At 39.2% G+C, this 25218-nt stretch overlaps 1 protein-coding gene across 2 annotated transcripts in view; it reads left to right on the forward strand.

The window, feature by feature from the left end:
* DMXL1 (Dmx like 1) overlaps positions 1–12228 on the forward strand; it is a 75452-nt gene extending 63224 nt beyond the window's left edge. The window contains exons 36-45 of one of the 2 annotated variants that reach the window (XM_085043014.1): positions 5–126; positions 243–384; positions 4195–4245; positions 4518–4578; positions 5030–5157; positions 5327–5419; positions 5871–5962; positions 6863–6915; positions 7945–8162; positions 8543–12228. In XM_085043014.1, the coding sequence (XP_084899140.1) occupies positions 5–126; positions 243–384; positions 4195–4245; positions 4518–4578; positions 5030–5157; positions 5327–5419; positions 5871–5962; positions 6863–6915; positions 7945–8162; positions 8543–8767 (1185 nt within the window). In that variant the 3' untranslated portion in view covers positions 8768–12228. The remainder of the gene's footprint in view (positions 1–4; positions 127–242; positions 385–4194; positions 4246–4517; positions 4579–5029; positions 5158–5326; positions 5420–5870; positions 5963–6862; positions 6916–7944; positions 8163–8542) is intronic. The other variant, XM_085043013.1, reaches the window with a different exon arrangement.
* Positions 12229–25218: the final 12990 nt, after the last annotated feature.

Genomic DNA, 25218 nt, shown 5'->3' on the forward strand with positions numbered 1-25218 from the left:
TCAGGCCAATCGGAACTGTATTGCAATAGCATCAAGTCATGATATTCAAGAATTGGATGTTTCTGCAATTTTAGCTACGCAGATCTATACCTGGGTTGATGATGATATGGAAGTAGAAAATAAAGGGTATATTTTCTTCGTTTTCAATATCATACTTGACAGTGTATAAATCAGAACAACAAAACATGGTATTTAATGCTGTTGTTTGGAATCTTAACTTAAAACGTTTCTTTCATTTGTAGGGCTGATGATTTCCTAGTTATACATGCTCGTGATGATCTGGTAAATGTTCAGGGAACCACTCCTTACACTCACAGTAATCCTGGCACACCTATCAATATGCCCTGGCTTGGTAGTACACAAACTGGCAGGGGTGCATCTGTGGTAAGTTGCTTGTCAAAGATGATATTTATGTAGTGTATCTACTTCTTTCCTTTTGTCTGTTCAGTCTTGCTTGATATATTTTACAATTAACTAGAACTAAAAATAGCCTTTCTGTGTAATCGAGACAGCTGGATTTATCTATAACAATTCACTCAATAGATTAAAATACTGCACAGAATTTAAGGGACCAGCTAAACGAGCAAACCTTTCAGTCAAGTCATGCATGATTTCTCTACTTAATGCATCATTTAAAAACAAAGAATCAGGATCTGGGTAAGAACTTGCTCTATGAATTCTTCTTTAATGACTTAAAGCCATGTCTAAAAAGCATATATTCGGCAGGTCTCAGAACATAAATTCATAAGGATTGTGTAGAAATACTTATATCAAATGTTGTGGTAGCTTTTATTTTAAGCATAATCTTCAGCTTCATTCTGAGTTTTAGAAAGAGATCTTGTGACTGGAATGAAGCTTGGCCCTGAGCAAAAAGCTGTTAGGTTAGATTGAATTCAGATCAAATGATAATTGTAGTCTGGCCATTGACATTCGTAGTTCCTGTGGAGCATAGATGCAGATCTGTTGATTAGCTGGCTTGGACATGCTTATTTGGAGACATTTAAGTGAGCTGAAATGGTCATACAAGACACCACGATCTCTGTCTTTCTGCACATGGAGTGCATGGAGCACATGGAGAAAGTGGAGTTTTCCTAAATAACCAAATGCATTAAGTCCTGGGACTTGGCTCCACTTTGTGTCATTTAACAGCTCTAAGTAAGTCTATAACTGGTGGCAGAATGAAGTAACTGTAAGTTAATTAATATTGTAGTTGACTTTTGAAAGTAGCTGATGGATAGGGGGAGCAAATAAGGAATAAGTATTATAAGAACGATAAGGTTTTCCACATATGGAAGTGGGTATTGTGCCAGTACCTACACCTCTGCCTTCAGTTTAGGTACTAGTGGTCCTAGGTGCCAGTGTTGCAGCTCTGCTATCACAGTCAGGTCTCCTCTGCAAGTATGCTTTGAATGCCTTTGCCACTTTCTCCTCTCCCTTCTGTTTTTTAAATGTATGTACATATGTACATAGAGAATTCTTGTGTTTGTGTTATTTCTCAGTGTTAAGTAATTGCATAATCTATTAATGTAAACTGTACTTACCTGACCTTCTATTTTGCATGTAGTAAAACTTTCTTCTTAAATATATTTGGCTATGCTTGTGTTGAATGCATTTGCTGTTAAACTTTGGATCTAAATTTTGTCTGGGATACTGTTTGACGGTGGCAGAGAACCAACCACAGAACAGAACGACACCTGCCCACTAGGGAGGGAAGACAGAGGTACCTAATGAAGGACAAAGTAAATGAAGGAAGAAATAGGGATTCTTGGGAGGAAATAGTGTTGCTGTCGAAGAACTCAAACCTGAAGAAAAGCAACTTCATTAAGACCTTTCTTTTGCTACCATTTGCTACTTTGCTCCTTCAGATACTGCTGATTCTTGCTGTCATCTTTGCTTTTCCATAATGTGCAGCCCATTTAGTAGTGGTAGCCCAGTGTTCCATACCATTACTGGCTTTTCAGTCTCATTGTCTTTGCTTCACTTTCATCAACAAGGGACACTATTAGACTTCAGTGACTCAGGCAGTTGAGATTTTATTAGCTGTAAAGTTTTTCTGTGGCCCTTTACTGTTTCCTGTTACACAAGTTTATACAAGGTAAGTAAGGAGGGTCACCACCACAGACACTTCAGCAGTGTGGTTACACAGTTCTTACTGGAGGTGTTTGTAAGAGAGCACTGAAGGAAATAGTATGTACTTTACAGCTTTGAAACACAGGTAGTGTCATACAAGTCAGAGTGACTGACACCAGTATTTGCCAGTTTAACTGCTGGTGGGGTGGATTTTAAGTGCACTTTTTTTTTTTTCAGTCTTTATGTCCATTAGGCCCAAAGCACCGAACTCTCCAGCTAAGCAAGCAGTGTTCTAGCTGTCAGCCGTTCTAAGGGGAAACTGAGGGCTAGCCATATCAATTATCAGTTACATCAGTAATGGAAGTATTTGCATTTGATAATTGTACTTGTCTTCTAAATTGAGATACCACACCAAAGAGCTATGTTAGTGTAGTCTTCCAAAGGCACATTTCTGTAAGTTTGCATTTTTCAAAAGTGTAATCCAGCAGCAGTTAGGAGGTCACGATGTGTGCTTATCTGTCAGATGGAGGAAGGTGACTTCCACTGACTTCTGGGTAAAAGTTAGTAGCTGTAAAACTCAACACAGCCCTTCATTTTAGTGAAGAAATAGAGTGAATATTAATTATTGTTCTTCCATTTATATATAGGAAAGAAGTTTTGCGTTTAGAGAGCAAAGTATTGCAATTAAAAGTGCACATACCAATCTGTAAATGTTTGAAGAGTATCATTCGCGGTTGTCTTAAATTTTAAAATGTATATATGGTTTTACCAAACCATTTGGCTCTTTTTCTTGACATTTCAAGTACTTACAGAAAGAGAAAGGGAAATGCATATTTTAAGATCATATTTTTTATCTTCAGAAAAGTGTTTTGAAATGAACTGGAATAACGAGGAACATAAGGCTTTCTCTTTAACAAATTATAAGGCTTTACAAACTGAAAGATCTCAGTCTGCTTCCAAAATGAATTAAGAAGATTGCAGTTATTCCACTAATCCAAACCCAGGGAAGTTTTTACAAGAAAATAAATTATTTCCTTTCTGAGTACTTTTCCTCATTTTTGTTTGCAAACTGCTAATTTAGAGGATATTTATTTTAAAGTCTGTGGGTCGTATTTAGCAATGTGAAGCACGTGAAAATTCGTAATTCATGCCTCCTTCCAGCTGACATCATGATATAATTGGAGGCCAGGGGAGAATAGCATACTTGAAATACCTCATCACTATCTACTGCCCCAATGCAAAGCAGTGTTAAAATCCTGTACAAAATAGTAGCTGTTGAGAGTCACAGCTGGATTCAATGATTGAAGTCTTTTCCAGCCTATATGTTTTTCTGAAAGTAGTTCAGTGCCAGCTTGCTGTTGGTGTGTGGTAAGCAGTAAGCTGCTGTGTTAAAGATGAGTGCCCTGGCAACAAAATTTCCTGTGTTCTCATTTGAAGTTAACACCTGCCACAAATATAAATTATGCCCTTCTCAAATGCTGAGGTAAATAATACATGCATGAGCAACCCAAATCCAACAATTTTCTGAGGAAAGACAGTCCTCGAAGTAGTCAGATGCTTTTGAGAGCTGTCAGGAAATAAAAGAATGAAAACTTAACTTTGACATACATTATAGGAAGGAAAAGAAGGGAAGAGACATCACAGGCACAGATATTTTTCCCTGACAAGAAAATCCTTACTGTTCTTTTCCTTTTGTATGTTGGATGTATAATTTAAATAGCTGGGGTTTAAATATAGTTGTCTAATGTCTCCAATCCTCTTCACACACTGAATACTTCCCAGTAGGAATTAATAAAATAAGAAAAACTAAAATCTTGGTAATGCACCATGCGGAAAGCAGTTTGGAATTTAGGAACAAACACGCTACTGAAAATTCATTGGATCTGTATTTGTGAAATTATAAACACTTTTAAAGAATTTTTAAAATTTCTATCTTTTTATACCAGTTACTAGGTATATTGCTTATTTGGGATAGCCACAAATAATCACTTTTCAATCAATGGCAATAAATTAACTAGACTTGAAAATAGATATATTCCTTCCTATTTTCTACTTCTGTTAAAGTTTGTTTACCTCTTTCTTTACATGCTTCTGCCTCTCTCTTGCTTATCTTACAATATTCAGGAATATTCCAATAAATTTAATGGAATCAGAAAGGAATTGGCAAGAAAAGAGGTAAGACTGCAGTCTAAGGAGTGTTTATATTTGGATCCATACATTTCTGAAGCAGAAGTTTAATATTTATCTAGATGTATAAAGCTGCAAAAGTGTTAACATCTACATTAGTCTTGGAAGACACTGACTCCTATCTGGCTCTCTAAACCCAGTGCTTGTTTTCAGTAGGAATTTTGAGAGGAAATAACTCTCTGCAAGCTCTAATTATTAGTTTGATAATTTTTGTTCAGTAATAGTGTCTAATTTTTTCCATTTTTTTGTGTATTGAACAGATGCTCAAGAAAGCTATTAATAATGTCAGAAGAATGGCTTCTCATCCAACACTGCCATATTGTAAGTTCAGGGGTTTTTTAAAAAGAAAGAAGTTATCTAAAGATTTTGTATTTCTTACTTACCTGTTCCTTAGTGTCCTGCTGTTTCATACTAGCACAACAATCTATTGTGTGTTTTGAAAGTTATTTATAAAGCCATACTTATTGAAACTATTTTTCATTTTAAAAACCAATACTGGGGGATTTATTTGTGACTAGAATTAAAGATAGTAAGAAAAATATGTGCTATTACCTCCAAGTAAACAGCTTCATATTTCAGTACCATCTAAATGAAATAATTTAATTAAATAATGGATAACACAACTTTGCATTGCAGTGCACATCCTGCTCCTACACAAAGCCAGATACTACGGCATAGTTTTGGTGCTATTATTTTGAGTTGGTGTCAGTTTTCTTGAAATTTTAAAAGCTACAACTCTTGTGAAAAGTCATGTAAATATTTTCTGTTGCAGACCTGACAGGTGCTCAGGATGGTAGTGTAAGAATGTTTGAATGGGGTCATGCACAGCAAATCACATGTTTTCGATCTGGTGGCAATTCAAGGGTAACTCGAATGAGATTCAATTACCAAGGAAATAAGGTAACTGAAAAAATGCTTCTATACTCATTCTCTTCTCCTCTCCCCCAATATAATAATAAATTAGCAGAAACGTCACGTTCTTCAAATCAAAAGTATTTTCTCAAAATTGTGTATATTTTCTCTGCAATACATACATATGTATTTACTATTACTATATATTTTCTTTCAGTTTGGAATTGTTGATGCTGATGGATATATAAGTTTATATCAGACAAATTGGAAATGTTGCCCAATTACTGGAACTTCACCTAAACCATATTTGGTAAGCTGAAAACTGAATTAGTTTCCATAAATTTGTGTTATGTTCTTACTTCTTTCCCCCTTGAGAATAGCTAGGAGAGGGCAAGGATTGTGCTGATAATCAGTATTAATCAAGATTATGTTATGTATTATTGCTGCTCTGTGATCTGTATGACAGACAGGTTCTTACATTCTAATCATACTTACTAAGTGGGGAATAGAAAATGTAACGAGATCTGAAATAATTTTAATGTTCATTGAGACTTGTCAATAATTGTCAGTTGTCAATTGACAGTTAGACAGGACTGCAGAGTATATTTCCATGAAAATTTAGAAGTCTCACAAGGCACACCAATACCTTTATATCCCATATTCTTTAAATTTCTTTTGAAACACCTTTTCAAGGAAGTTTAATATTTACTGTTTGCACCAAATGGATTCCCGTTTAATAATTTCTAACTTCAATTTTTCAGACATGGCAATGTCATAACAAAACAGCCAATGACTTTGTTTTCATCAGTTCATCATCTTTGATAGCCACAGCAGGGTTTTCTTCTGACAACAGGTAAGATCTGTTGTGATAATGCATAGAAGGGGTGCCACATTTTCTCTCCTTTACCCCATTTTGGTTCTTTTATGATTCTTCTTAAGCAGTTTAAGAGTACTGCTGCTTGATTGCTGTCTTGGTGGGAGGGGGAGAGAAGCAAAGATTGCAGCTAAGCTCATGTGCCTATTAAAGGAGGTTTCATAGGGAAAAATGTTCATGTTCCATATGAGGAGGGGAAGTAGAGCAAGGTCCTGACTACCTCTGCTGGGAATTTAGTAAGGGATGTGTGGGAATGTCTCAAAACTGAACCAGGGGAGGTTGAGACTGGATATCAAGAAACATTTTGTTACCAAGAGGTTCAGACAGTGGAACAGGCTCCTTGAGAGGCAGTCAGTGCCCCAAGCCTGTCAGGTTTTAGGCATTTGGACAATGACACTAATGAAATGCCTTAACTTCTGGTGAGCCTTGAAGGTGTCAGGTGGGTGGACTACATGATCCTTCTAGGCCCATTCCAGCTGAACTGTTCTGATCTGTTTCACTCACATGAACCTGTCTTAAATGATTTTTATATCTGTAGGGAATTTGCATAGCTCTTCATTTCTCATTTGTTTCCACAAGTAAGCATTGATCAAAAAATATCAAAAGTTGCTAACATTCCTGTGAATTCAGCTACAAAAGATTGTTAATATAAGTCCGTCGTGGGAATAGCCAGTTGTAGAATCATTGTGTAGAAGGCATATTCTTGCAGTGTATGTTCCATCATAGAAGTAATTTGGGATCTGCTTTAATCATTGAAAGTCTGTTTACAATGCTTTGATGCCTGAAACAGCCTTTGTAACATACAGATGACTTTTCAAGTGTTCAGAATACCACCTTAGAACATTTATTGCTGAATTAAACAGTATTTTTTTTCTACAGAAATATTTGTCTTTGGGATACTCTGGTTTCTCCTACAAATAGCTTGGTGCATGGTAAGTAAAATACAACAGCCAAAACATTTGACTACAGAAGGTGTATTTGTGTGTCTATCTTTCTGGAAAAGTTATTGTGGGAAGTAATTTTACCATTGGCAGTGATGTCTTTCACTCTCCATCTGAGTGCACCAGTGGGAATATAAAGCCAGGTTCTTGAGGAATTACTTGGTGTTCTATATACATGATTGGTTTCAGGGACATGAGCACCTTCCTTTGTGTACCTTCTGTCCGTGCACCACAAGTGCAAACAGATATTTCTGTTCTTAAAATGTTCTGAGCTGCTCCTGCTTAAGAACAGGATTTTGGAGGTGCAATAAATATTTGGCTGGGTTTCAATAGCTTTTATTACTAATATTTTGTTGCAAGTAATACAACAAATGCATTTCAATATCCGAAATACAGAATTGAGATCACAGAGTTGTGAACTTCTTGTACTTAAAAGTATGGTGAATGCTTAAGTGTATGTGAAAGGCACAGGTAATTTCTAAATGTAAATTTATAGGCCTTTTGAACTACAAGTGCAGTATACCGAGCTGTGTACTGGTGATTGTAATTTTCATTCACTTTATCAACTCATTTAGGGAAGTAGACATACCCCAATAAATGTGATTAAAAGCCAATTAGCAGTAAAATGACCAGGGGAAACTTGCAATATATTTGGCCAAGTAGTTTAGGAGGAATTTCTGGTGGGCTTTATATGACTTAAGAAAACAAACAAATCTCTGAATAGCAGATTATTAAAATAATCTGTTTCTGTTAAGGATTAATAGTTTGTGCTTGCACAGGGAAAGAAGGATATAAACTTTTTAATGCAGATTTTAATTGCTTAATTTAAGAATGAAGCTTCAGAATGTCTTATGGGAACCTGGATTTACATATATATGGTACTGCAATATGTGGGCTGGTGGTGGTCAATTAGATTACAGCATCAAAGTCACCATCACTACTGTCTTGAACTATTAGAGGTGGATGGGAAATTGCAGTTAGCACTGTGTTTTATTTAAATTACTTTGCTTTGTCTTTCAGCTTTTGTCTGTCATGATAGTGGAGCAACTGTGCTAGCATATGCTCCAAAACACCAGCTGTTAATTTCTGGAGGCAGAAAAGGCTTTACCTGTGTAATTGATCTTCGTCAAAAGCAGCAGCAACAGTTACTCCAGAGTCATGATTCTCCTGTCAAAGCAATTGCTGTTGATCCTACAGAAGAGTATTTTGTCACAGGATCTGCTGAAGGCAACATAAAGGTATTAATGAGGGGGAGGGAGCAGAGATGATGAGTTCATTCAGAAAGACTCTTTTACAGGTGTGGACCAATCATATGTCATATGTACTGCATTTGTTCTCAACCCTGACTTTGACATTTACTAATTTAATTATGAAATGTCAGTCTTACCTCCTTTTAAAGCAGTCTTTCTTTTAATTAGTCTATCTATCTATTTCCTATTACAGAAAATAAATATTCTGTAAATGTGTCATTACAGTTTGCTACATAGTCTTCTTTTACACTAAGTGTCAGGAAAATAAATGCAAAATATGGTCCTGTTCTTCTACAATTCATTGCTGATGATTTTTAAGATCATGGTAATTATCCTTGTAAGAGATCCATGTTTTAATGCTTTTCCAGGTATGGAGTCTGTCTACATTTAGTCTTCTTCACACTTTCATCAATGAGCATGCTCGACAGTCTCTCTTCAGAAACATTGGGACAGGAGTCATGCAAATTGAGACAGGACCAGCAAATCACATATTCTCCTGTGGTGCTGATGGAACAGTAAAGATGAGAATCTTGCCTGATAGATTCAGCCCTTTAAAGGATGTGTTAAAAAATGATGTGAAGTTTATGATCTAATGTTTTTCTCAGAGCAGTAAATAACATTCCCTTTCTGCCATCCCTGAAAATATTTTTCCTGGAACTAACAAACAAAGCAGATGCACAATGATAGCTTGTGACACAAAGATGTTTTGGGGATTTTTCTTTCTCTCTTTCTGCCCCCACTCCTCTATTTATTAATTACCTGGAGCTTTTAGTCCCTGATGCACTAATGCCTTAAAGATTAACAAGGTCCTTCAGATTTTGATCATTGCCTAAAATAAAACCTAAATATGACTCCAAATTACATAGTTATAGTATTATTAAGATGTTGCTGAAGTGGTTTACTCTTCTTTTTGAGGCAGTTGCACTCTTACCTGGAGTGTACCATCTGGGCATGACCTCTGCTTATATTCAACACCTGACCACCTTGTAAAAGCATCTCTGTCCTGATGGAAACCTTAGGTAATATTTTTTCACTGTGGCAACCATAACTGTCTCTCTTCTCAATTTGTTTAGTCAGCTAACAAAAATATTTATGCCAATGTGCAGAAGAGAAACAAAGTCTGTGGGAGTGAATACTCCTGGTCATGCAAGCATTCATGTAACGAGCCACTCTTTCTCTCCATTCCTGGAATCCAGGCTGTTTACCTCTCTAACTTGCCTGATCTCCTTCCTCTCATCTAGGGTATAAGAAACTGAAGGATGTTCTGTAACTTGTCTTCTGTTCTATAGCTTGAATCACTGCCATCAGGATGGCAGGCTTACCTTTTAAAAAAAATATATTTTTGACCCTGAACACTCCCTTTACAAAAACAAAATGTAAATATGAATTAATATCTTCCTAGTAAAATAGTCAAGATTAAGATTATGTGTGAAGCCTTAGACTTGATTGAAAAGATACAGGAAGATACTGCTTTAGGATATGGAACTAGAATTTCATCAAAGACTATTTATTTAGATGTCTGTAGAGGAAATAAAAGACAAACCCAACCTAATTTATTTTTAGGTTTTTTTCCAGTAAGACTTTTATTTAGCCCAAAGATAGTTCGTTCTTAGCACTTACTTTCTTGTTTGTCTGTTTTTCCTAAATACTTTAAAAAAGGAAAAAGGAAAAAGTACTTCAACAGCAAAGTAGTTCTACACTGTCAGTCTTTCTTTCCTGATGTTTATGTTTACATCTGGTGTCAGATGAAAGAAAACAAATTGAAAAGGATAGATGTAGAGGGGATTTTTTTGCCAAAATATTAAACTGCATAACTTAAATATTTGACCAAATTATTAATGCACAAGGCCTTTACTTTTTCTTTTTTTTCAGTCAGCTAAAGTGTTTCTGTATGTATTTTGGTTTACTTTTCCTTACTTGAGAGCTTGACAAAGGTTTAATTTGTAAATTAGATGTGAGGCTGGATTACTTGAATGCCAATGGTGTACTTTTGCTAAAAGATATTTTGTGAAATATAGTACCAATATATTAACTGTAAAATAAACTTGTCAAATTAGGAACTATGGGGATAAATAAAGCATAGCAGAAATGAAGGGCTTGTATAAAGAACTATGTAACATTCTCAGGATGCTTTTATCTTAAGAATATAAAGTTGTTTAAAAAGATTTTGTAAAATGTATTAAGGTCATTTTAAATGTATGTTTCGCAAGTTGCAGTGCAAACACTATGAAGGTTTTTATGCACATAACCTGAATTTTCAAATTGTGCAATAAAAAGAATGTGAATGTTTTGCCATGAAGAAACATGTGACAGCATTTCAAACTGGTACAGCTGTTCAGTGATTCAAATGTAATTGTTCTTCCTTAACACTTATAGATTGAAATTGAACTTGATATCAAAACAGTTTAAGTACAGTGATGGACCAGAAAAGCAACTAAAAGTGACACCACCTTACAAAATAGACTTGCCCCATGAGTATGTTACCTGCTCAGTGGCTGAGTTTCTAATATTCTTTATTCTTATGGAAGAAGGAAAACAGTGGAGTAAACAGTAGCACACTCCTTTAGGATTGGCTGAAACCGTGACTTTGTAGCTGTCTGTGTACATGTGTCAGTTTTATACACCCACTGAACTAACAAAGTTACATGTGCGAAAATCATGGCAGTATTATATATGTCCTTGATGTTTTGTCCTTAAATATTTATATCTCATTAGCTTTAATACTTCAAGCTCAAATCTATTGTACTGGCAATCACAAAAAGCTGTCTTACCATCTGCAAACTGAGCAGGTTTTAAATGTAATTTGCCAAGACATACAATGTTGTAATTTTTCTGAGTAAAGCTGCACTTTTAAAAATCCTGGCAAACTTATGCTTATATCAGAAAAGTACTGACCATGAACAGGCATTTTCAATAATGTTTATAGTTATCATAAGCTATTCTCAGAACTAAATTATGTAAAATCACAATGTATTTGCCACACCTTTATAATCTTTCCAATAAATCCTGCAGAAACTCAACTGTCTAGAGTTCCATGTTGCTGCTATTTCATTTACAAAATCAGTTGTTTGATTGCATTTTTTCATTGACGCTTAACAATTGTATGACAAATTATCAGTAGCTTTCTTGTAACGATGGATAAATTCTGTTGTACCTGAAACTTCTAAAGGGACACTCTCAACATTGAATCTAGTCATTGGAGAAGAAGTGAACTCGGAACTCTCTGGCTGTTGCCCTTAACTTCCACTGACTTTTGTCCTCCAGCAACTAATGCTTTTTCCCTGTTGCTATGCAAGTTATTCAAACTTAAGGGCACTAGTGCCTACAGAGGGCCCTGTGCTTAAAGTAGCCGTGTGCACAAATTGAACATAAAATTTGCATTTGCCAGTGCTTAATCAATAATAATTTGTTGTCCAGACAAAGTAATATAGCTTGTAGTTGATAATGTCCCTTTTAAATATCATGGACTGGGAGTTGTGACTTGTGTTTGTCTGTGTAGCAATACATAATGCTGTCAGAGTGTGTCATTCTTGTGTTCCTGAGTTCTGTTACCTCACATACATGATCTGAGTTCTTTATGATTACTGCAGTAACTTGTGAAAGCTAAAACTCTGGCCATTTGGGTACTTAAACTGGCTTGCTGTGTGACTTTACTCCAGAAAATTCTCAGCCAACAGCTGACATTGCAGGATGTTGATGGAGAAAGGTGGAATAGACTTTGCAGATTTTGTACCGTGCCAAGGTGGTGCAGGGTGAGGTCATACATGTTCTGCTGCATTTTAGGAACCTCAGAACCAGTGGCAGGAAATAAACTATGGAGATATCCCACAGTAGGTACCCCCTTCCTCTTTAGAGCACTCAGTGTTAGATTAGATGCAATACTTAATAAAAAAGCAACAGTGATTAAGGGGAAATAAGCTTGGAGATGATATATTCTCCAAGGTAATTATTTTAAAATGTTTATTTTTACTAAAAATAGCAAAACCATCGCTAATGGCAGGTTCAGCACACTGATCAAACTACTTTCTATAAAATAAAGATATTGATTTACCAAGTTTCTTAGTGTATCTTATTCCTCTCATTTCCAGCTCTAAAGTATGCATGATTTTGATATTTCTCTTTCAATGTCTTATTGTCTCATGCTTTATCTTTCCTTGTACTAGCTTTTTGGTGTTTTGGGGGGTTGGTGCTGGTTTTTTGATTTTGATTTCCCCCCTCTTCCCCCCCACATGCATAAGTTCCAGAATGACTAAAACTAAATTATTTTGCAGTGGAATGAGGCTGATGTACAGTGATGGCACTTTCTGCTGTGGGCCACAGCTTAACTCTTGATGCCTCTTTTCTGTTTCATTTAAACTTGAAAACCTGTGAAGGTCTTGGGGAACTTCACCTACCTCTGTTCCCACCTCTAGCAGGGATACAAGGATGAGTGGGCCTGTGATGATCTGATTAGTGAGAGATGCCCAAATTAAGGTGCAAATGCTGAAATGCCAGTTCAACAATACTGGCTTTGTATTGTATCTTTTATTGTGTAGGGCAAAGAGAGAGCATCAGCAAAAGACTGTCACCACCTGTGGATCCAGTGGTGTCCTGTTGGTCCTTTTTCAACCTTGGGCTTCTCTGTGGTGAGTGGGGAGGATCTAGTTCATTCTTTTGGCAAGTTCTGTGCAGAAAGGAGGGCTGGCTACACAAGATCAGCCACTGACTGAAAATTTTTCACTATGCATTTCAGCAAACAAATTAATGCTTATTGTCTACAACTTGCATAGCTCTCTCGCCATCTATCATTGGTTAATGATTCCATTGCTTCGTGTGCTAATTAGTTCTTTCTCCTGAGTCAGTGGGTTTCTTGGGTCAGAGGGCTGTGAGCTGGTGCTTGCAATCTCCCCTTGCTGGAATTACCTTTTATCCAGTCAGAGATGGTTTTAGCACAGCTGCTGAATCGGATTTATTAGTGTTTTCCTTATTTTGGGTGTCCTGCCAGATGTCCTTGTGGCCTGTGGATTTTGCATTTTTTGTATCCACTGTCAGTGGTACGTCCTTCTTCCCAAGCTTTGTTAACCTCCCCCAGGTCACTGAACAGTACTGCCTTTATACAGTCCAAGTTCGTGGTGTCCACAGAGGTCTGCTTGGGGGAACTGTGGAGGCTGCTGGTGGCTGCAAAGGCTGTCTGTCCTGTACCTTGGGATGATCTTTCTTCGGTGATAGCTGTGTGAGCTGCTGCTTTTCACAGTCTGTCCCAGGAATGCATTGACCAGCTTGTGGCTAACCAGATCTTGCCCCTGCCAAACCTGGAAACAGCACCGTCCTGGCACAAATTCCTCTCTTCTCTGGCGCTGATAGTGTTTAAGACAGGTACCTGTTCTTTAACTCCGAGCAGCCCGTCCTCGAGTCACACTGTGGGCATGAGTAGAGCATGCATCTCGTTAGGCTTGCAGCCGCCAACACTCAAAACACCTCAGCGAGCCGCTCAGTGGATACCAACACTTTTCTTCAGGGTTTGGTAGCTGCCGCTTGGGCGAGAGGCGGTGCGGGGGTCGGGCGGGACGGGCAGCCCCGCCCCGGCCCGGGGCGAGCGCAGGGCAGGGCAGGGCAGGGCAGGGCTGCTGTCCGCCCCGCCCCGGTCCGGCGGGGAGCCGGGAATTGCCGCCGCCACCGCTCCGCTGCGCTCCGATCGGCACCGCGCTCCGCTCCGCTCCGCGCCGCCCCGCGCACACAGTAAGTGCGGCCGCCGCGCTCCGCGGGGCGCATCGCCGTCCCATCCCGCCCCCGCTCCTGCTCCTGCTCCCGATCCCGATCCCGGCCCCTGCCCTGCACGGCCGACAGCAGCAGCAGGGCGGGCTGTGTCCCGGCGCGCCCCGGCAGCAGCGGAACGCGGCGCTGGGTGTGGGGCCGGGGCGCTGCCGCTCCTGCCCCGGGGCTCCAGGTGGGAGCTGCCCGGAACCACGCGGGGAGAGTTTCCTCACGCGTCCATGTGTTTGTGTGGAGGCTGCGCTGCGCTGCTCTGCTCTGCTCGGGGACACCGAGCTCCCGCCGCTCCTGCTGGGCTAGCTGTTCGCTGTTTTTCCGGAAATGTTTCTGCTTTCAGCCGGAGTGAGCTGTCCCCCTCGTCCGGGTGTGCTTGGCCGCGCACAGGACTGATCTGTAGGTCTGAGGCAGAGGCAAGGAGTGTGGTGATGCAGCTGAAGTCTGCCTGGTGATGGTTAAAGACAAACTTTTCTGAGACTTGCCAGTTTGGCTTTGAAATACTACCAAAAATCCTGACATCCTGACAGTAAAATTAGTTGTATCTTATTTACGTACTGCTAATTAAATAAGAGGGAGAGCAGTTCAGTGTGGGCTTTTCCTTTTTAGAAACCTGAGTGGTCGGACCTCCCGCGCAGGAGGTCTGTATGTCTCTAGAGGTACATGCTCAGAGTCTTACCTGACCACGCTGCTCACGGGTAGAGCAAAGCACAAGTCCAAGTGATGCTTCCCTCTCCCTGCACGTGTCTTGTTTCAGTTACGCTCCTCTGCAAGTTGTTTGTGTACCTTATCAGTGAAACCACCTAGTTACAAACTGTCTGGCCAGACCTTCTCCCAGCAGTCGTTTTCGCGCTCACTGGCTGGGTTCACTGCTGCCAGATCTGTTTATCTTTTGTCAGCTCTAAATAGGAAATTTGCTTTGAAAGAGCATTGATAGTGGAGCCAAGCAGAAAAAAAGAAAAAAACCCCAAACTCCAGAGCAGAGGAGTTCTGCGGTGCAAAGAGGTCCAAGACCTGTATTTGGAAGACAAAACTTCATGAACTTGGAACATGCTTAGAAGCAGGAAGAAGGAACTACAATGTTCCAGTACATTTACATTTAGTGCTAGAACTAAAGCGTTCCAGTACGTTTAGTGTCTGTATTTCACCTGCAACACTATTGAAATAGAAGTTATGGCGCAGATCTCTGCAGGAGCAAAAAACACTGCAGCTTGAAATGGAGGTTGCTCACTGTTTGCCCTGACAACAGGAAGCTGCTCATTTCCGTTAAATAGTAGCTAGCCTAATCTGACTAAACCTAGATTTCAGCATGCTCCATGGCTTCATTTATCTCTTTGGGGTTTTCTCCAAATAGCTGCTGCTAGGTAAATAATTGCTGCTTGAAAAGACTGAGGAAATAATCAAACGGTTGGGAAATCTCAACTTTGGTCATTTTCTTATTTGGTACAATAAGGCAAGTCATCTAAGTGATGGACAGTAAAATACCTAATTATCCTTGAAGGGGGTAATGCATTCTTACAGGTTAGTTTTATATAAATACCAGAAATACTGAATAGCAATGTATGATATGTAAATAGTAGCTGGTTTGAGGTAAGTTACATCTTAGGATGAATTTTCTTCCAAGTTGCAGATGTTTGTTCTTGAGTTTACCACATAGTAGAGGTTTTGGGCTAGAATTCACCTTTATGTTCTTTTAAATACTCATATGTGAACAAGTAAGAAGATGAAAAGGGGAAAAAAAGTCACCAAGTGGTGTTTGGCATGATCTTACCATTGTATATGTCCTTTTAAATTACTCCCTTAATCTAAAGGGTTGGTAGTATCTTTTCTGTAGTATTTTTCTTTATTTATTACATTTTAGCAGCTTTGACCTCTGCCTGGGTAAATTTGGTTACAGCTTCTTACATCCCTAATATAAAACACAACTGGGTGGTTTCTTTTCTTTTTGTCTTTCTTTTCCTGCTGCCTTTGCAGGCAGGTTTCCTGCCATTTCTTATATTTTCCCAATGTTAGATAGATCATTTAAACCACTTTTATCTTCTCCCATGGACAAATTTCTTACACTATGCTTAAGTCATATTTTGTGAATCAGATTGATCTGATGAACAAAACAAAATTTTACTGAAAATTAAGTATATAGAAAGAATTTTCTCATAGGGAAAATATTCTTTGTACACAATAAAGCTTGAACAAGTGTCAAGGCATATTCCAGTAATGTGTATCTCAATTTAACAGATTCTAATGCTCTCAGTTTTTGTTTGGAGTATCGATACACAGACTATGGTACTCCAGGAGCTATGATTTTATGGCAAAGTAACTTGGGGATTTTTTGGGGAGTTTTTTGTGTCCAGCTGCTCACAGCCATGGCAGACATGTTGTCAATTTTATATGTGATAAAAATGTTTACTACATCCTTCAACTGTGATGTAGTGCACATTCTAGGCCTCTTTATTTGAGACTGGATTTGTAATCACGGAAAGTGAGTATGGCTTGAAATTAGTTAGGTGGTTTCCTTTCCTCTTATGCATTCAGTGTCATCAGATCATAATACCCTGGGTAAATGTTACACATGTTCAAATGAAAGTTCAAATGGTATTTTTTCAGTTAAGCATGTGAACAAGAGGTTTCACACAGCATTTTCACGTTCTCTTTCTCAAGTGATGTTTTGCTCAAGCCCAAATTTCCTTTTTTAGCCTAGAGATTGACCTCATCTCCACTGCAAAGCGAGTTCTGTGCTCTGAGACTGAGGTGTGTAATTTTCAGAGCAGTGGTAGCACTGTGCTGTTTCCTTAGCATCTCTAATAAGTCAAAGAAGGAGAAGAGTGCAGAATACAGGACTTGTATTAGAGGCTGTTAACCCTGTGTTTCAGGTGCTGTTTTCTGAGCTGACCATTGACACTGTCACTTCAAGCCAAAATATCACTTCTTGCTTCATTTGATTGTGGTTCCTGGAATCTCTGTAGTAAGGCAGGTGTGTGAGGTGGAGTATTGAACAAAATACATAGCTTTTAAATTACTCGAGTTAAAGCTATTCCAAATTTCAATTCGTTTTTGTTTGGAAATCCAGATAATGAACAGTAAGTGTCTCAGCCCTTAAACAAACCTTACAAGGACTTAAAAGGTGTTACATGGCTTTCCCATGATAAGACCCTTAGTAGGCATTGATAAGTTAGTAAGATGTGTGTTTAGGATTAAGTCCAGAAGACACTGGTACCAAAATCTGCATTTCCTCTAATCTTATCTCATTAACTAAAATCTTCTAACAGGTAAATTTTTGTTTTAAATCCAAAATATCATTTTTCTTCCAGAAATAGGGTCGTGCATTTTTAAATTACTGTTTTTGAAGTTCAGCGTATGTAACAGGATCAGCAAAGCTGGACACATTAAAACCCAGCATTTTCTCCCACTTTTTGGAACAATTGCAAGGAAGGATGGAGGAGTGCAGTAGTGTTGGCCTATGGAAATCAGTCTAGGTGCAGCTGTGGCTGATGGTAGTTATTTGGATACATGTCTGACCCTGAGTGGAGGTTGCTGAATCACCTGAGGGAGGTGTGTGTGTGAGCAGTGGGCTGGGCTCTCCACATTTGCCACAGAGTATTTGGTGTGCTCTGTAACCATGTCTGGAGACGCCAGGATGAATTGATGGAATTTCTGTTTACCATATCAATTTGATATTTATGACCTGATCAACAGGAAATTTTTTATTGTGTGGTGTGTTTAAGTCTTTCTCAACTAATGGTTTCTTTTCTTCTGTAGTATCAGAGCCTTACTGGAGCACATCTGCATGATGTGTCCATGCTAAGGAGTTGGTCTTGAGACAAATTCAGGAGCTGGCAGAGCAAAGCAAACTGTTTTAAACTGAAGCGGCTGGTGTGCTATAGTTGAACATTTTCTATGCTTGCTTCTTTTAGTGTCTTTGTCCAGTAATTGTAAACTAAATTCCAGCTAACCAAGTATTTTTACAGACACCATATATTTTTTTCTTGTTTGGTGTTCTGTCCACAGAAGGTACTGAAACTCAGTTAGATTCAAGGTGAATTGTAAATAGCTGAACTGAAGGAAAACCTCTAACTATAGCCGTGTTATTCCTCTACATACTAAATACATGTGAAAGGAAAGAATGTGTTAAACTGTAAGGTACTGAGAAGCAGAAAAATAAGCTCCAAATTGAGAAAGCATATACCTGCATGTCATTATCTTCCAAGATATTTCTTTCTTGAGCTTTGAAGCTGAACACTTCTCTTGTGAAGGAAATAAAATCCACTAGTTACCAGTAACTGATTGTCCTCTCCAGCATATATATGAGAAACAGATAGGGGTAAATTGACTGTCTTGAAAGGCATTTTAAGTAATAATAAGTCATCCAACAATGCAAAAAAATTGTCTGTTAGGTAAAAAAGTGTTTAAGAAGGAGATAATAATTTTATCCAAATACATACAAAATTGAAATTTATCAAAATATTACAACATTTAAGTGATTGATTGTGAAATGTAATGTGTGTAACCATTGTGATTCCATGAAGAGGAATTTCCCTTTAGTTTCTAGCTGAAGTAAATTGTTTTGGACCCAATTCCCATACACCAGGGTTGTCCACTTCCAATGTGATGCACAGTACTGAGCTATCTAAAGTATGTTGGCATTACTGCAGAATATTATACTTGCCTGAAGAACTTATTTTACTTACAAGTACAGCTGAAGTTCTGGAAGTTAATCTTGAGATCCTGAAGAGCTATTAAAAGTTGGGATTCAGGTGATAAGGTGCATTCTTTGACAGAAGGCTGTTGGGTAGATGTGCTAACTAGCACTTCCAGCCTGAATACATTGCTGCTGTCACTCAGTTCTCAAAGAAACAAAAGTGAAACTTCCTGCTTTTACCAGTTCTGCAGAAATCTGAGACCTTACCAAGTCATTGCTATCACTGGAATATTATTGATGGAATGGGGATAAAATAGTCTCTGCTGGTTTCTTATAGACATGGGCACTGAAAATGTTAAGCTTTATATTGGCAAATATAAAAGTAAAGGATATGTCTGGGCCCATAAATCTTCTGCTATGTTCCAATTTTAAAAAGTGGGGTTTGCAGCAAATCCTTTTTATCCATAAATGGTCCACTGTATAGCAGAAGGCTTATCCCCAGCAACTATAAATAGTGAAATGCTCCAAAATATGATTCAGCTTTTTTTGTTGCAACATCTGAAGTAAATAACTGCTGCTTGCCTTACTGAAAGCATTCCGGCGTGTAGAGGGTTGACCCTGGCCAGATGCCAGGCACCCATCAAAACTTGTCTGTCACTCACCCTGTTCTCTGGACAGGGGAGAGAGAATAGAATGAAGCATGCACGGGTTGAGACAAGGACCAGGAGAGATCACTCACCAAATAGTGTCACAGGCAGGATGATGAGAAGCGAAATAAATGTTAAAAACACCTTCCCCCCCACCTCTCCCTCCTTCCCAGCTCAACATCCTCCCCTCCATCATCACAGGGAGTCAGGGGATGGATAGTCAGCTCATTGCATGTTTCTGCCACTGCTTAAGGAGGGGAGTCCTCCTCCTGCTCCAGCGTGGGGTGCTTCCCACAGGAGAGAGCTCTCCATGAACTTCTCCACTGTGAGTCCATCCCGCAGGCAACAGTTCTTCCCAAGCTGCTGCAACAGGGGTCACTCTTCCATGGGGTCAGTCCTTCAAGAACAGGCTACTCCAGCATGGGTCCTCCAAAGGGTCACAAATCCTACCAGGAGACCTGCTCCAGCGTGGGCTCTTCTCTCCACAGGTGTGCAGCTCCCTGCCAGGAGCCTGCTCCAGCACGTCTCCCATGAGTTCACAGCCTTTTTGCACACACCCACCCACTCCAGTGGGGTTCTCCACAGGCTGGAGGTGGATCTTTGCATCCCCATGGACCTCCAAGGGCTGCAGGGAAACAGCTGCTGCACCATGGGCTGCACCATGGGCTGCAGGGGAACCTCAGCTCCAAACCCTGGAGCACCTCCTGCTCCTCCTTCTCCACTGACCTTGGTGTCTGCAGAGTTGTTCCTCTCACATGTTCTCACTCCTCTCTTCTCCGAGCACATTTTCATCTGCCCAATAACCTCTTTGTCCTTTTTAAATGTGTTATCACAGAGGTGTTACCATCATTCCTGACTGGCCCAGCCTTGGCCTGTGGCATTTCCATCTTGGAGCTGGCTGGCATTGGCTCTGCTGGACATGGGTGAAGCTTCTGGCAGCTTCTCACAGAAGCAACCCCTGTAGCCTCCCTGCTACCAAAACCTGGCCAGGCAAAACCAACACTTAGGGCTATTTTTATACGAACAGTTCTGAAGGGGATTTTGGTACTACTTTGCTTTGGGGAACAGAGAGGAAGTTGCTATGCTAATTAGTATTAATAAAGTTTCACCACTTCCTATGAAATGTGTCTTAGAGCTCTCTCTTATATATTGTGGTTAACTAACATGAAATAAGTAGCAATCCATACCTCCATCTTTTGCAAAACATTTGGTACATTGGTTTTTTTGAGTGCTTACATACTGTGGTTTCAGAATGTAGAAAAATATTAGTTTGGTACTGTGACTTTCTGACTCATCTGCTGCAGATGGTTCTCTCTGAGTTGTAAGTAGGTGCATGGGTACAAAAGCTAGATAAGGTAAGCCTAGTTAAATAGCCTGTAATTAACCCCTGATTATTGACCCAGTTTGGAGTATTCATCATTAGATATGTGTTTATTTATGATATCCTTCCACTTCTCATCAGAAGATTATTTGTTTTGTATATATGCTTAGCCCATTTTTCTTTAGTGTATTAAAGTAATTTTCAGGTTCTGTGGAGGAACCTTTGCCCACCTTCAGCTCATCCCACATCCTTCCTTCTCAGGTCAGAACACAAACTCTGCATTTTATCAGCTGCATTTCAGATTAATTTTTTGTTTTACACTTCACAAGGTGAAAGGAAAATTAACAACTGTACAGCAATTCTTTTTAAAATTCCAGCATATCTTCATGTTTTATTGTCAATAACTGTTGATATTAAGATTTTGTTTAATCCTGGTGTGTATAGTACTGTCTTTATGACAAACTGCAGAATTTTTTTATTTTAAAAAAATTCTTTTCAGAGGAAACATTGTTTACCTTTTTGTCTTTGATATGGAGGAAAATATTTTGCTACTGTTGGCCTCCAGCTTGTAGTGTTTGGGATTCCAGACATAAAATCTGTGTCTCAAGTAGTCTAGAGTTGATCTTATTTATAGTATTGCTGTAACTTTTAGCTGTGTTATCTTTTTGGCATGATGGGAATGATTTTATAGGCAGCTAAGTGGGGCTTAGTGGCATGTGAAAATTAATTATGGTTTTTATGATACTAAAAAGTAGTAGCTCTTTGTAAAAGATACAGGAAGGAGGACATGAGGATAGAACAAGAGAGGCAAATCTGAGCATGTTGTAGGAGCCTTGAAGTTTGCTTAGATGTCCAAAACTTTGCAAGTCAAGTTAGAAGATTGTTGATAACCTTATGTTTAGATGTTTAGTTTGGGCTATTATTACAGTGAAACAGGCGGTAAGAAAGGTCAAGGACTTTTTGTATCTGTGCTGTACTTGAAATTGTGTAACAAAATCAAGAAACTGCTGTTTTATTTTGCTGACCTTGTGATGCAAACTGACTCTCCTGCATTTCAGCTAAAGGACAGATCTGCATTGATGCCATAATGGCTTTAATATTTCATGTTTCTCCCCCCTCCCTATGTAACTCCTTGTAAGTTAATGGAAGCAACTGTATAAAATATGTGAAGTTCATTTGTAGAAATATTCCCTCCTAAAGTCTCCAGTGGATTCAGGATGAGTGTAGCAAAGTTTTTCTAAACATTTTTATTGAGAGCAGCCCTGTGGGGAAGGAAGGGCTTGGGGGTGATGGAAAACTCAGCATGAGCCAGCAGTGTGTGCTCAGAGCCCAGAAAGCCAATTGTGTCCTGGGCTGCACCAAAAGCAGCATGGCCAGCAGGGCCAGGAGGGGATTCTGCCCCTCTGCTCTGCTCTGCTCTGCTCTGGTGAGACCCCACCTGCAATGCTGTGTCCAGTGCTGGTGTCCCCAACACAAGGAGGACATTTAAGTGCTGGACCAAATCCAGAGGAGGGTCATGAAGCCGATAAAGGGACAGGAGTACATCTCCTAAAAAGCCAGGCTGAGAGAGCTGGGGCTGTTCAGTCTGGAGAAGGGAAGGTTGTGTGGAGACCTCATGGCAACCTTGTAGCATCTGAAGGGACCTGCAGGAAACCTGGAGAGAGACTCTTACATTAAGAAGTGTAGTGATGGGATAAAGGGGAATGGGTACAAACTGAAAGAGGGGAAATTTAGTTAGATATTGGGAAGAAATTCTTTACTTTGACAGTGGTGAGACACTGGAACAGGTTTCCCAGGAAGTTGTGGGTTGTGTCATCCCTGGAAGGGTTCAAGGCCAGTTTAGATAAGACCCTGAGATACCTGGTCCACTGGGAGGTGTCCATGGCAGTGGGGTTGGGACTCGCTGATCTTTAAGGTCCATTACAACCCTTAGCATTCTATGATTCTATCTTCCTGTGATTTCCAGTGGTTTCAGAATAATATAATCACACTGAGGGGAAGCTAATTGTCTTCCTCTGTCTGACTACAGTTTTATTTTCTTGTATCACTGAGTAGTATTTAAAGTTACTTTGTATAAATTACAGGATGCTTTGGCTTGCTCTCTGATAAAATAATGAAACAATACAAGTCTGTTACTATAAGCAGTGCAATAGGAATCTTCTGTGTAGCTGCCAGATCTTATTTTTTTTGTGCTCCTGTACTTGACAACATATTGAGAGGTGGAATTTTTTCTAGTTTGAAAATCTCATTCTAGAAAAGGTTTGTTTGATACTTTTATATTGCCATGAATTTCATATCCAGGTCTTATCTGCTACTTTTGTGAATTCAATTGATTATTTCCAGGCATATTTACTTAATTTGTTCTCCATTAAGTTGTAGTACTTCAGTGTATTAGACAACCCTCATGTTAAAGAAAAAGGAATCTTCAAACCTTATTTTGGTTGGAGCTTTTGAAAGTTTATTAGAAGTTACAGGTAACTTTGAATAGTAGTGGAAATGTGATTAACATTTGAATTGTAGAAAAATCTGTGTAATCCAAGCAATGAATTTGTGTTGTATTGGTCTGCAAAACACCACAGTGGTCAGTGATGCAGAAAGTATGCTGATGGTGACCAAATGCTTTTGTGCAGGTTTGCCAGCAGTATTTGCTGTACAAGTGGTTTTGAATATGCAGGTGGATAGTTTAAAGTCACTTGAAATGTGAATTTTGTAGTTAATACGAGGAGGATAACTGGGGAATAGATCAGGAGGAATATGGATGTGAGGTCAGTGATAGGCAACAAAATACCATATGCATTTTTATTTATTTCTGTAAGGTGTTCAAATGTAATCTCAGGTGATTAACAGTTTATACATTTCTTCTGCTTCAGATATTACATTGGATAGTACAGACAGCCTGAACTATTACAAAAACAGCCATCTGCTGACAGCATGTTCTAGGCAACATCAGGAGATGAAAAGCAGAGGACATGGTCCTTGCTGGTGGCTGCAGGCCTGTCCATCTCATTTGGGATCTCTAAACTTTGGTCGTTTGCCTGTGTTTTCCAATAAGCTTTGTCTAAGTTGGCTATTGTTACCTGTAGCTTTTTAGAAGTTTCTTAGCATTTCAGCATATTCATTTTTCCAATCACTTGATTTAAAATGTAAGACCCTTAAAAAAAGTTAAACCCCATATTTGTGTAAAGATCTTGCTTTATAAGGAGTACCCAGTTCTACATATCGAGCCAGGTATTTCATTTCAGTGATCATGTAACAGGGTATATTGAAAAAACTTTTGGAGTATTTGGGTCCACCTGATGGGGATTCTGCATTTGAGACCAATAAAACCTCTGAGTGCCTAAAACCAGAGAAGGAGCTGCTGTTCTGTACACAGGAAAACATGTCACAAAACCAACACTGCTTGCTGCTCAAGCACAAGAAGTTATATGTATGTGACAGGTTGGGGAAGGAGAGTGTATGGTTACAGTGGACTTCAAAATTCAGTTTTAAAATTATAGTAGAGCAGACCTCTCTACTAGCCAAGCTTAAATACAGCATGCAGAATTCAATAATATCTACATTTTACAACTGTATGAGAGAAAAATAGTACAAAAGTCCACAGCTGAAAGTGCAGTTGTGACATATTCCACCTTTATTTGTCTTAAAACATTGTTTGAACTACATTGATGGAGAAAAATGGCAGGTAACAGAAAGGCAAAGGAATAAATTATTAGCTAGGAGGATTAAATTCAGAACTTGATCAAATAAATAAGGAAATAAGGATTAGGAGAGCCTTGAGAAGCTTAAATAAACTTCTTGAGATGAATAACAAAAGACTGAAGATGAAAAACAGAAGTGTATTTAAGGCTTTATATTTTCTTAATACGAAGAACTGGTTAACACCATAATAAAGTGAGCTAAATCTAATAAAACATTTAATAGTGCCAGGCAGAAGACATGCCTTTTTCAAAGGCTCTTCGTGCTACAGAAGTGGTTTAGATACCCAGCATGACAGTCTGAAACTGATTGTGCAGCTTTTTTTTCCTGTGCTCAGTGAACTAAGGGCTTGCTCTGTCAAAGTGGGCTAAAGCTTTTCTGGATATTATTGTCTTTTGGGTGGGTGTGAGCTGAAAGTACCACAGTAAAAATGCATTGAAGGCTTGCTGGCTTCAGAGCACTTCAGAGACTGCACTTGGCCTCAAGAAAAGCTGTCAGACCTGTCTGCACTATTACAAGCAGCTCACAGCTGGGGCACATCTGCAATGTTTCAGAATCAGACAGGGGTTTTTATGTCCCCTGTGTTCAGGTGGATGACTGAGCACAGATCTCATGAGGCGACGTTGGCAGCTGAGGGAAATAAAGAGTTTGTCAACTGATGTCACACTGACAGTGTGAGGAGCTGTGACCATTGCTTAACCTTTTCTGCTCAGGTAGATTCAACTGAAATTCCCTCAAGGGCAACGCTACTGGGCCTCACTAATTTGGAGGCAATTTGCTCAGGTGCTTAGTGTTGCTGCAGTGTAACCCTGAAAATAACATGCCTTAAGCTTGTTTATACCTTAAACAAGACCATACTGTAATGATGATGTTCAGGCTCTGGAGCGAGTGCCGCTTGTGGAAAGCTGCACATCCTGCTAGCAGAAGCCCTTTATAGTCAGAGCTGGGAAATGCTGTGCTCCAGACAGCCCCCATCCCACTCTCGACCTCCTTTATTGA

This window comes from Lichenostomus cassidix, chromosome Z (genome assembly GCF_008360975.1).
Source record: "Lichenostomus cassidix isolate B80296 chromosome Z, HeHo_3.0, whole genome shotgun sequence".
In the NCBI taxonomy this organism is placed as follows: domain Eukaryota; kingdom Metazoa; phylum Chordata; class Aves; order Passeriformes; family Meliphagidae; genus Lichenostomus; species Lichenostomus cassidix.